Source organism: Mya arenaria, chromosome 12 (genome assembly GCF_026914265.1).
Source record: "Mya arenaria isolate MELC-2E11 chromosome 12, ASM2691426v1".
Lineage (NCBI taxonomy): Eukaryota > Metazoa > Mollusca > Bivalvia > Myida > Myidae > Mya > Mya arenaria.
Genome location: NC_069133.1, coordinates 43,454,671 through 43,468,062, shown reverse-complemented (window position 1 = coordinate 43,468,062; position 13,392 = coordinate 43,454,671). Strand labels below are relative to the sequence as shown.

At 41.6% G+C, this 13,392-nt stretch overlaps 1 protein-coding gene across 1 annotated transcript; it reads left to right on the top strand.

The window, feature by feature from the left end:
- The first annotated feature begins 2,648 nt into the window (after window positions 1-2,648).
- Window positions 2,649-12,395, top strand: LOC128210967 (uncharacterized). The gene is made up of 9 exons (XM_052915319.1): window positions 2,649-2,761; window positions 3,253-3,378; window positions 3,925-4,095; window positions 4,760-4,897; window positions 5,232-5,275; window positions 5,639-5,818; window positions 7,124-7,228; window positions 7,448-7,535; window positions 12,117-12,395. Exons 1-6 carry the CDS (start codon window positions 2,689-2,691, stop codon window positions 5,663-5,665), a joined length of 579 nt encoding a protein of 192 aa, XP_052771279.1. The 5' UTR covers window positions 2,649-2,688; the 3' UTR covers window positions 5,666-5,818; window positions 7,124-7,228; window positions 7,448-7,535; window positions 12,117-12,395.
- Window positions 12,396-13,392: the final 997 nt, after the last annotated feature.

Genomic DNA, 13,392 nt, shown 5'->3' with positions numbered 1-13,392 from the left:
ATGGCCCTCCCCGAAGATTTTCAAAATTGAAATGTTCATGGTTAAGTCAAGAAGAAATACAAGTTATTTTAACAAAACATGATGTGTTTTACATAAAATTAATGGAAATAAAGTATTTTAGGTATAAATAATTTACAATATCATAAGACCAGTGAGTTATTTAACCTAAGAAAATGACTTCAGTTAGGAAAGGGCTTAGATGTTTTATGAATATCAGCTGTACTTTCTATTCCGAAACCTTACATTTTGGAGTTTAAACGTGAGAGTGGGGGTTTGAATAAACAGTTGCCGAATACCAAACGAAAATATTGTATTCTGGTGTGCTCTAATGTTCTATGAATAATCCTTCTACAATTGCACAAACTTTTTCATGACAGTATGGTAGGAAAGGAATACATAGGTTACATTTAAAGTTCCATTTTAGCCAAAATTGTTCCCCAACTTTTCCCTACCATGTTTAACGCCTAATTGGAGGTGGGGTGGTCCTGTGGAAGGGCACGCACGCCCAAGTCGCGCTCCATGTAACGCACAATCATGGAACCGCCATTGCAAAATAATAAGCATATACAGGATTTCTCATCAATGGGAAGTAACACGTGTATGCACTGGGACAATGAAGCCTCTGTGGTTGTCGCCAATACATATAAATATATCGAAGCCCTTATCAACGCGTTTAAATGCTATTAAAAAGAATATGGACACACTGAAGTAAAACAAACAGTTCAAAATACGCTGTAAATACATTTTAAGGTTTTAAATGCTTCATTCACGGCCGATAACTCTAGCGATTTGACTCGTTAGCGATCTTGTCAAAAAAATTATGACTTTTTATCGAACTTGTCAGAGATTGTATGCCCATTCCCATCTTTTACTTATGCACCAGTCAATTGTAACCACGCCTCCCCCAAAGGTCCGGAATATACCGGGGATAGCCGGGGAAATGCGCCGTGATTTTACCTTCCCGGTGGCCCCGAAGGGCCGGGTGAATGCGGTGGTTTTGTCTTCGCGCTAAATATAGCTTGGAATAAGCTTTACCTAGGGACCCTGGGGTGTGGGGACATTAGGCGGGTATATTACCATGATATAAGACTGATGACAAAAGATAAGATCGCAGTTTTTTATATTAACGTTCGAAAATTGATGTTTTATCGCTAAAAAGCGTTAAAAAAATCGGCAGTTTTCCAAACATTATTTCCATATATTCTTTAGTGATTTATCGTATATGACTGAATTGAAGATATTGATACCAAAATTAGCTAATTCTGAGACAAAAAAAAACATAAGTCAAAACTGTCAATCTGTGAGAGTGCAGCTTTAAGGTACATGCACAATTGTGCGATATAATCATGGTACTCATTTTGTTACAAGTAATACTTTTTTAATTGAAACGAAATATTATATATAAAATATACTGGCATTTTTGGTTGCATCGTCTATTCCATACCAGAGCACGGGGCTTGAAAACAATGTAAACAAGATAATCTAGCCAATATGTGCCGTACAAACATATCAAATCGCTAGGCATCCAATATAAAAGTGACCGTTATCAGTAATGGATTAACCCACTTACACATTGATTTATACAATCTATCAATTCAACAATTTGCGCATAATTCAGTAGTTTACATACATGTAATTGTCTTTAAGCATGTTTTGATGTCATGATGTACATAGTTGGTCATTTATGGATTATTCTGTCCGTCTGTCTGTGTACTTGTTGTAAGTTCAACTTTAATCGTTTCTTTTTATCATAAACTGTTGTAACTTTCATAGACGTTAGCGATATTAAATGATCTTAAATGAACAATATTGTAAATAAAATTCACGTATTAGATGATGCATGTACAATATATCTGTGATTTGTGAATGTTGTGGTCGTACATGTTCTGATAGAAAATAAAGTACATAATACAAACATGTAAAATAATTGAATGTGAACTGTTTTTAGACTTTTAAATGGACTTTAAAAGATCACGTTTCGAGCTTCAGATATCGAAAAAAAATGCTGTTTGATCTTTGTTCGTAGAAGTTAATATAATAATAAACAAAATTTAAAATCACTGTGAACGAGTGACCTAATTTATTAAAAGGTGCTGTATGTTTAAAGGGAATAGACACCAGATAGTTCCAAACTCGGCAAATATAGTATTTCCTCGAAACAAGGCTAGAATCGTAATATCGCATAATGGTTTCCAAACTTATAGCGTGTTTTAAGGCACGTGATAAGTACAGATACATATACCGACGTTTTTTTAATTTCCTGGAATTTACCTGGTAGACAAACCCAGTAAATTTCAATTGGAAAAAAATATGCAAAAACTGCGAAAGACACATATGTCGTAAGCGATGTGACGCATCAGTCAGTAAGATTCAGTGCGATGTACACAACGATATCAATTTTATGTAAGTTATGGCAGTTTTTCTTTTTTCTTGCAATGGTATCATCTGGTGTCAAGTCCTTTTAATTTGGGCATTTTATCGCCAATCTATGAGAGCGTCAATTCAAACAGACTCATCAAATGAACATCCCGAACAGCCAGCTTTGACCTTTGACAATATATATCATTTAATTCAGGTGCAGACGATTTCTTGTGCAGTCGAAGTTTAAAAACATGGAGGGGAGCAATGAACTTCTGTTACGAACAAGGTGGCGTCCCGGTATCTGTCACCAATGATGACGTCATCAGTATGACGTATTCTTCTCTTGTGCTGAAAAATGGGATCAGAGTGTGGACAGCCGATTACAATTTGCACACACCCGGTATAAATGGTTTGTTAAAGATAACTAAACCTGTAAAGATTTATTTCACAATGAATGTCATCATATAGAAGCTTAATTAGTCCGTGGCTAATTGGCGGTATCCTATGTTGGATGACTTTTTATGGTTATCGCTAGAAATAAAATCACAACTATGAAGGGAGCTTATCTTTTGCAGAGGCGAGTGAAAGGGCGGGGGTTAGTCCCGAAGGAACATTTTTATATTTTCTGGTCCGAAATGGTAAATTTTGGGAGAATTATATTACTTCTTCCTCCCATTTTTGAAAAAAGTAAACTTAGACGATTTTGGGATGAGGGCGCAAGGTCCCCCCTCACTGGATCCACTAGTGATCTGTAATTCTTGAGTTTAACAGAGTGGTAAATTTAATATATTTTAGTTTTTCATGGACGATGTTTTTATAAATGAACGACCCAAAATGGCTCAACCCTGTGCCTGAACGTATACATGAATACCTACATATATTGTGTTTAAGCCCCGAACTCCACGATGTTGCGGTGTGGATACGTCACTGTGACCGACTTTGCACATCCTCACGGAGATGTCATTTACGGAGACTGCCGAGCTCTCAAGTTCTTTATTTGCTGTAAGAACAAATCAGGTAAGCGCAATCGGAACTTCTCGGCCGGCAAGATCGGAAGGTGTGTGTGTTTTTTTAGCCGACTACTCACAATCAGATATCGGTTTTCATCGTCTGTAAATACGGAGACTTCCGAGCCCACTGAAGTTATTCAACACGTAATACCGTTGATATAGCTTTCGTCAATTGACCATAAAATTGTTTTGAAATATACAAAATCAACATTCAAACGTTGCCCGTTCGATAACGATCATAAATCCTATACAGTCATTCAGTACCAATAAATGGGCAGAGTATCACTATTGTCGAAATTCCTTTATAATACTTTCAAAACAGATGAAAACAAAGCGGCGAATCTTTTGAGTGTTTTCTATGGCTTGATTTTTTTAGGCCTTAGAAATAAAAAAGAGAACATTATATCATTGATTTTAGTTGAAATGTACTTGATAAGCTTTTAAAACTCAATTAACACAGGATCTGTAGACATAACTGTTATTTCCGCCTTCATGCCTTGTAAAATTAAAAATTAAATATGGTTTCAAGTTATTTATACAGATTATGTTTCAGAATCCAAATGTCCTGATAGTGAGCTGCACGTGCATAGAGGCACGTGGTACGAGGCTGCATCCTGTCGCATCAATGTTTCGCTCGGATCTCATCGACCACAAGATCTTGTGACAGGCGGCGAATATTGGACGTACAGTGTACATAAAATAGATATCACGTGGAACAGTATAGGTAATTATGACGTCATCAAATTTTATTAAGAATCGATTCGAGCACTCAATAAAAAGATAAGATGTCAGCCTCTATTACATCTAATTTCCGTCTTGTCCAATGCAAAATTATAGAAGCAATATTCTTGTTTCTTTGCAGTCGGAACACCCCGCCATATGACGACACTCGGTCACAAAAGTAGTTCGTAAAATTAAAATGGCGACGACGCCTAAAAATTTGATAACTGCCTGTACTTTATATTAAATGTCAGACAGTCGATTTTTTGGCTTGAAAAAAATAGCCAGCATAGAGTCAGGTGTATTCCGAAATTCAATTCCTTCATTTCATTTTAAAATTACTACGCGACTAACGTTGAAGTGTAGTTCAGTATAAAGAATTTTGACATTGTTAACCGGCCATATTCACCCGAGGTTGTGTCAGAGGAAAACGCCGAGGTGCTCTGATTGTGTAGAGAATTTAGTCAAGGGAATTCCCGAAGCTCGTACCAATCAAGGTTAGGCTCTTTCACAATACAAAAGTGGGTGGGTAATGCCAGCCATCTCAAGGCATCTTTTGAAACCTGCATCCTCTCTGTATTTAAAAAGTACAATACACTCCAAGAATTTTTTTTTTATATTATTAACTTATTGACATGGTCTTTATATTATATATACGTTGTAAATAGGCAGCGACACTGACGCGAATGTGACGGGAGGAGATGCACCGGCACAGTGCGGGATCACTTCCGGTTCCCTGACCACCACCAGGCCGCCACAGTTTATCAACTGCACCTCGTTACTGCTTCCGGCCTTCTGCAGATTTAGTAAGCATATGGATGAACTGGTAGATAATACGATTGTTTCCTTTAAATCGACTTTGTGTCTGCTATGTAAACAAAGTATTTTGTACAAGAAACAGTTCAGCATGGGGGAACTTAAGGGTACAATTTTGTATCCCCCCCCCCAAAAAAAAAAAAAAAAAAAAAAACAAACAACAACAACAACATAAAAACATAGTTATGTTTTGGGGTCCCTTCCCGGGACCATTTTGACTTTTTAGTCTAAAATGGTGCAATCTGTTCATTTGTAACCATTCAGCCAAAAATCGAAAAATAAACATTCTGTAATTTCATTTTCAATGTGTGTGTTTTTTTTCAGGTGAACCTCCCTCCTATTTTTTTTCAGCAATCTCTGTTTCCAAGGTAACAAAACCTTTTTTTCAAGATTGCATACAAATCCTTTAAAACGAATATTTTAATCCAGTTAATAGAGTCATTAACTTTTTTTCTTATAAAATTTGTATATGCAAATATGGTTGAGTAATATAAGTTACGGGAAAGGTCTCTCCCAATATGGTTTCCTTTGCCTCGTATCTCCCATATCGGGTCACTTAAAAACTCCGTAACGTGTATTTCACGTCGACAAGCTGTAGACGCCATTTATGTACGATATAAAGATTAGTGACCAAATATGGATAATTATGGGACTTCACAATTAATCCTTTTATTAATAATTATTTTATAAATGCATCAAATAGAACATAGTTCTTACTTTATCACTCACAGATCGTATTACATACCCTATCTCTGTGACACCAACAAGCCTCCCTGTGACGTCACCAAGCATACACGTGACGTCATCAAGCCCACAAGTGACGTCATCAACCCCACAAATGACGTTATCAATCACTATTCGGACTTCTCCAGTGGTGTCAATATCTCAATCAGCCGGTCCTTCACAACCTGGTAACCAGTTTCGTTACCACAGTTTGCACCGTCATCATGTTCCTAATTTAGTTAAGAGTTTGTTAATTGCGGCAAGAATTAAGTAAATTTAAAAACAATGTTTACAGATTGAGTGAAGACAAGTTTTATGCGTAACAGTTAACATGCGTCGAATACAAACCAATTCGAGATACTGGCCAAAGTGTTCCGTTTATTTTTTTTGGCGGAGATGGCCGATCTGTTCCGATTGACCAAAAACAGCACTAGATGACTAAATGCCGCGTTCACATAAACATTGGCCAATTGTTCAAAAGCTTTGTAATGAAATTAACAACGTTGTTAACTTAGTCGTTGTTAACTTTCAAATCTGTATTGGACTGGACGTTTCATGTATTGATAAAGAAAGGTCATTGATGTCTCTACCCAAATTCGTTCTATATAATTCCCCTGGTCCGGGGAATAACGGGGACTTTGACTTTCGATCCAGCCAAGCCCGGGTAAGATCCCCGCCTTGCAGGAACGAACTGCTGGTTAAATCCGCTCCAAATGCCCCCCCGCACTCAAAGGCCCCTAGGTAAGGCATATTCCCTGCTATTTCTGGCGTGAAGGCAAAACCACCGCATTCACCCGGCACTGCGGGGCCACCTGGAAAGTTAAAACACGGCTCATTTCCCCGGCTATCCCTAGCAGACCCCCGGACCGGGGAGGCGTGGTTACAATTGACTGGTGCATAAATACATGGACTGTGCTTTAAAGGTACTCGTTCATGGTTTGTTGCTGCGTGATTGGGTGATTGACATTATCACGTGATTTATTCAATGTATTGTTAAAATGTCAAAATATCCATCTCTTTGATATCAGTCCTTGCGGCCTATAGTGATTTAGACTTCGATGTTTTTCTTTTTTCTTGAATTTTCGCCCGAACCCCTCTTTAACCAAAATATTGTTTTATACTTTATTGTATTTTTTAAATAATGACAAAAAATAGTTTAATGGGAAAAAATTTGGTCCTAAAACATAAGCGAGTACCTTTAAAGCGAGTCTACAACAACTATTTTACAATGGCGCTAACTGTAATAAAGGCAGTGGTCAATTGCAATCATTTGTATTTTAAGTTAGAAAAAAAAAAAAAAAAAAACTTTCTTTCGTTTTGGTGAATTTATTAACTTGATCGATACTTTTTACGCCGAATTCACATTCTATTTGCCACAGTTTATCTCGACACGATGCTGTATGTGATATGTATGTGATATGATGGTACAAGACATATTGGCATTGATATAATAGTATATGTTCTTAGAGTTCCCTCCCATATATTACTCCCAGGCACGTCTGTGGAGCAGGGACCGAACTGGCCGGGCACATGGACTGTCGGGGCGGCATATAACCGTGACACAACCATTTCACACTTTGAACCGGCAGTGAGCGAAGGTAAAAAAATACAACCGCAATGGAGGATTTTAAGCGGGAAAATCTAAAAATCATTTAAAAACTTGTCAAAGTGTCTTTTTAATTATCATTCGAAACGTGCCTGACCTCGCTTGCCATGTTAAATATCTAAAATGAAAGGCTGCAAGATTGACGTCACGATACCTCAAACCGGAGAAAATAACATACATGTAATCATATTAATTTTATTATTTTCTGCAGGCCACACCCTGATTATCGGTCTCACAACGGGAGCTGCATGTGTGCTGGTCATTACTATCCTTCTCATGGGATTCATCCTACGATTTAGGTAATGCACACTGACTTAACTTACTTAACGCAGAAAATCCACATAATAACACCATGTACACGCGCATTCCTTCTCCGGTGAGCTGATGGCGATATAACACAGTGTACTGACCTGGCCCATGGCCGTCCGGTGACGATATAACTCGGTGTACTGACCTGGCCCATGACCGTCCGGTGACGATATGACTTAAAGTACTTACTTGGCTCGTGGCCGTCCACCTACGGTAAACTTGTGTCGATATGATTCCGTGTACTTATTCGACTCATGGCCGTCCTCCTACGGTAAACTTGTGACGATATGACTCGGTGTACTCATTCGACTCATGGCCGTCCTCCTACGGTAAACTTAATTGTGACGATATGACTCGGATGTACCTATTCGACTCATCGCCGCCTTCCTCTTCCGTTGGACTTGTGACGACATGACTCGGGTGTATTTATTCGACTCATGGCCGCTTTCCTCTGGTGAACTTGTGACGATATAACTCGGTGTACTAATTCGACTCATGGCCGTCCTCCTACGGTAAACTTGTGACGATATGATTCCGTGTACTTATTCGACTCATGGCCGTCCTCCTACGGTAAACTTGTGACGGTATGACTCGGTGTACTAATTCGACTCATGGCCATCCTCCTTCGGCAGACTTGTGACGATATCACTCGGTGTTCTTTCTTTGCGCATGGCCGTCCTCCTCCGGTGGACTTATGACGATATAACTCGGTATACTTACTTTGCCCATAGCCGTCCTCCTCCGGTTGACTTATGACGATATGACTCGATATACTTACTTTGCGTATAGCCGTCCTCCTCCGGTGGACTTATGACGATATGACTCGGTGTACTTACTTTGCGCATGGCCGTCCTCCTCCGACAGACTTGTGACAATATGACTCGGTATACTTACTTTGTGCATGGCCGTCCTCCTCCGTTGGACTTGTGACGATATGACTCGGTATACTAACTTTGCGCATGGCCGTCTTCCTCCGGTGGACTTGTGACGATATGACTCGGTATACTTACTTTGCGCATGACCGTCTTCCTCCGGTGGACTTATGACGATATGACTCGGTATACTTACTTTGCGCATGACCGTCTTCCTCGGGTGGACTTATGACGATATAACTCGGTATACTTACTTTACGCATTACCGTCCCCCTCCGGTGGCTTTGTGACGTTGTGACTAGATGAACTTACTTTGCGAATGGCCGTCTTCGTCCAACAGACATGTGACGATGTGATCCGGTATACATTCTTTGCGTATGACCGTCCTACATGGCTCATGGCCATCCTCCTCCAGTGGAATGGTAACGATGTGAGTCGGTGTACTTACTTGACTCATGGCCGTGCACCTCCGGCGGACTGGTGACAATGTGACTCGGTGTACTAACTTGGCTCATGGCCGTGCTCCTCCGCGGTCTGGTGACAATCACGGTGACTCGGTGTTTTTACTTGACTCATGGCTGTCATCCTCCGGTGGACTTGTGTCGATATAACTCTGTGTACTTACTTTGCTCATGACAGTGCTCCTCCGGCGGACTTGTGACGATGTAACTCGGTGTTATTACATGGCTCATGGCTGTTATCCTCCGGCGGACTTGTGACGATATGACTATGTGTACTTACATGGCTCATGGCCGTCATCCTCTGACGGACTTGTGCCGATATGACTATGTGTACTTACATGGCTCATGGCCGTCATCCTCCGGCGGACTTGTGACGATATGACTATGTGTACTTACATGGCTCATGGCCGTCATCCTCCGGCATACTTATGACGATATGACTATATGTACTTACATGGCTCATGGCCGTCATCCTCCGGCATACTTGTGACGATATGACTATGTGTACTTACATGGCTCATGGCCGTCATCCTCCGGCATACTTGTGACGATATTTACATGGCTCATGGTCGTCATCCTCCGGCGGACTTGTGACGATATGACTATTTGTACTTACATGGCTCATGGCCGTCATCCTCCGGCATACTTGTGACTATATGACTATGTGTACTTACATGGCTCATGGCCGTCATCCTCCGGCATACTTGTGACGATATGACTATGTGTACTTACATGGCTCTTGGCCGTCATCCTCCGGCGGACTTGTGACGATATGACTATGTGTACTTACATGGCTCATGGCCATCATCCTCCGGCGGACTTGTGACGATATGACTATGTGTACTTACATGGCTCATGGCCGTCATCCTCCGGCGGACTTGTGACGATATGACTATGTGTACTTACATGGCTCATGGCCGTCATCCTCCGGCATACTTGTGACTATATGACTATGTGTACTTACATGGCTCATGGCCGTCATCCTCCGGCATACTTGTGACTATATGACTATGTGTACTTACATGGCTCTTGGCCGTCATCCTCCGGCGGACTTGTGACGATATGACTATGTGTACTTACATGGCTCATGGCCATCATCCTCCGGCGGACTTGTGACGATATGACTATGTGTACTTACATGGCTCATGGCCGTCATCCTCCGGCGGACTTGTGACGATATGATTATGTGTACTTACATGGCTCATGGCCGTCATCCTCCGGCGGACTTGTGACGATATGATTATGTGTACTTACATGGCTCATGGCCGTCATCCTCCGGCGGACTTGTGACGATATGATTATGTGTACTTACATGGCTCATGGCCGTCATCCTCCGGCGGACTTGTGACGATATGACTATGTGTACTTACATGGCTCATGGCCGTCATCCTCCGGCGGACTTGTGACGATATGACTATGTGTACTTACATGGCTCATGGCCGTCATCCTCCGGCGGACTTGTGACGATATGATTATGTGTACTTACATGGCTCATGGCCGTCATCCTCCGGCGGACTTGTGACGATATGATTATGTGTACTTACATGGCTCATGGCCATCATCCTCCGGCGGACTTGTGACGATATGACTATGTGTACTTACATGGCTCATGGCTGTTATCCTCCGGCGGACTTGTGACGATATGACTATGTGTACTTACATGGCTCATGGCCGTCATCCTCCGGCGGACTTGTGACGATATGACTATGTGTACTTACATGGCTCATGACCGTCATCCTCCGGCGGACTTGTGACGATATGACTATGTGTACTTACATGGCTCATGGCCGTCATCCTCCGGCGGACTTGTGTCGATATGACTATGTGTACTTACATGGCTCATGGCCGTCATCCTCCGGCGGACTTGTGCCGATATGGCTATGTGTACTTACATGGCTCATGGCCGTCATCCTCCGGCATACTTGTGACGATATGACTATGTGTACTTACATGGCTCATGGCCGTCATCCTCCGGCGGACTTGTGACGATATGACTATGTGTACTTACATGGCTCATGGCCGTCATCCTCCGGCGGACTTGTGTCGATATGACTATGTGTACTTACATGGCTCATGGCCGTCATCCTCCGGCGGACTTGTGTCGATATGACTATGTGTACTTACTTTGCGCATGACCGTCATCCTCTGACGAACTTGTGTCGATATGGCTCGGTGTAGTGACTATGCGCATGGTTTTCCTCCTCCGACAGACTTGTGTCGATATGACTATGTGTACTTACTTTGTGCATGACCGTCATCCTCTGACGGACTTGTGTCGATATGGCTCGGTGTAGTGACTTTGCGAATAGCAGTCCTCCTCCGACAGACTTGTGACGATATGACTCTGTGTACTTACTTTGCTCATGGCCGTCATCCTCCGGTGGACTTGTTACGATGTGACTCGTTGTAAATACTTGGCTCATGACTGTCCTCCTCCGGCGAACTTGTGACGATATGACTCGGTGTACGAACTAGGCTCTAGGCCGTAATCTCCGGCGAACTTGTGACGTTGTGACTCGACGTACTTTCTTAACTTGGACGTTCTCGTCCGACGGACTTGTTTCTATATGACCCGGTGTTCATACTTGGCCTATGGCCGTCCTCCTCCAGTGGAATTGTAAACATGTGAGTCGGTGTTCTTACTTGTTCATGGCCGTACTCCTCCAACAGACTTGAGACGATAAGATTCGTTGTATTTACTTACCATATAGCATGCAGAAATAATTACGAGTCTTTGTTCGGTATTAACATGTTAAAGCTGCACTCTCACAAATTTACTTTTATAACAACTTTTTTATTTTTTGTCTTGGAAATAGCAAATTTTTGCCTAGATATCTGCAAACCAGTGATATAAGATTGCTGACAAAAAATCAGATCGTAGATTTTCATATTTCTGTTCGAAAATTAATGTTTTATGGCTTAAACCGTTACTAACGGTTTAAGTAAAAATGCATAAAACATCAGTTTTTGAACTAAAATATAAAAAACTGTGATCTAGTTTTTTGGCAGCAGTCTTATATAACTGGTTTCCATGGATTTTTCGAGAAAATTGGCTCGTTCCAAGACAAAAAACAAAAAAAGTTGTCAAAAGGTTCAATCTGTGAGAGTGCAGCTTTAAATCAGGAATTCGGTTTTGTAAGAGTCTCGAAAATGAAACATAATAAACCTTGCGTCCACTTGCCTTTAGTTCAATACGATAAACATTTAATGAAATGTTGTTTTTTTCGGGGGGTTTCAGAAGAAGAAAGTCGCAATCATCTTTGATTCACAACGACATCAGTATGAACAACGCATCTGAAGCATCAGCACCAAGGCGCGGCAATAATAATATACACAATAACACCTACAGTATTTCTGCTATAAACCACGCCTGTCCGGAATATGATGATGTTCCCAACGACCTATATCAGAACAGGCAATCGGGCGATGGTTTCGCCGACCCAAACGAAAATAACCACACAAACAGTTTAAAGGATAAAGTCGACCATAAGAATAGCTTCCAGCACCTAGCTGCAGTTGTGAGTCTAGTCTATGGGAAAGGTCAACCTGGTGCGTTATCTAAAGCGACATGCAACGTTCCACGTCCAACTGAAGTTAAAGTTGACAATACAGATGTTTGTGAAGATATCAATGATGAGAAATACAGATTTAACGAACAGTATACGGGAAAAGGCGGAGAAAAGTGTCAGCGTTGCTCAAACAACGACTCGTCGCCGTGTAAAACAAGTGTTGAATTAGAAACAGAAGGGTACTTGGTACCCCGCACGCTAGCAAATAATGTCACAGATACTCGTATGCTTGAAAATCATACCACAGATGTTACAGAACATACATTGGACGAGTTTTTGACGGATGAAGAGGCGTCTTGTTTCGATGATTTCTCCTCAGACGAGTCGTTTGAAGGTGAACTCGTTCTTAAAGACGACGTTTCGTGCGGAGAAACAAAGGCGTCGGGGCTGGACGACGACTTGTCCCATTTTAACACTTATGAGGACCGTATGGGATGTGTGTCGAGGTGGAAAGGTGGCCCGCCTCATTATAATGACGGCGGTGAACGTGGGAATCGAGTGAGTGGCATGTCGGGGTGGGAATATGACAGGCATCATTATAACGGCGACGGTGAACATGGGCATCGGATGACCGGCATGTCGAGGTGCGAAGGCGATACGCCTCATTACCATTATAACGCGTACGAAGACATAGACGGTGAAGGGGGCGACAGTGATACCAGCATCACCGCCCCTTGTGGCAGTAACAGGCCGGTTGGCGATGGAGGTGCTAGGTTGGCTTCTATGATCGACGCTGGCGTTTACCGACTAGACTGCCAAGACGATGAAAATATTTACGAGGAATATTCAGTTTAACTTCATCTTTATCCATCGTCGGATACCACCAATACACACTATGCTATGCTTTGTTATGTATGAGGTGTAACGGTAGAAAGTACCGTGGTTGACGACGATGATCTTTATCAGAAAAACGGGTTTTACGTTTTATTGTGACGACGACTGCAT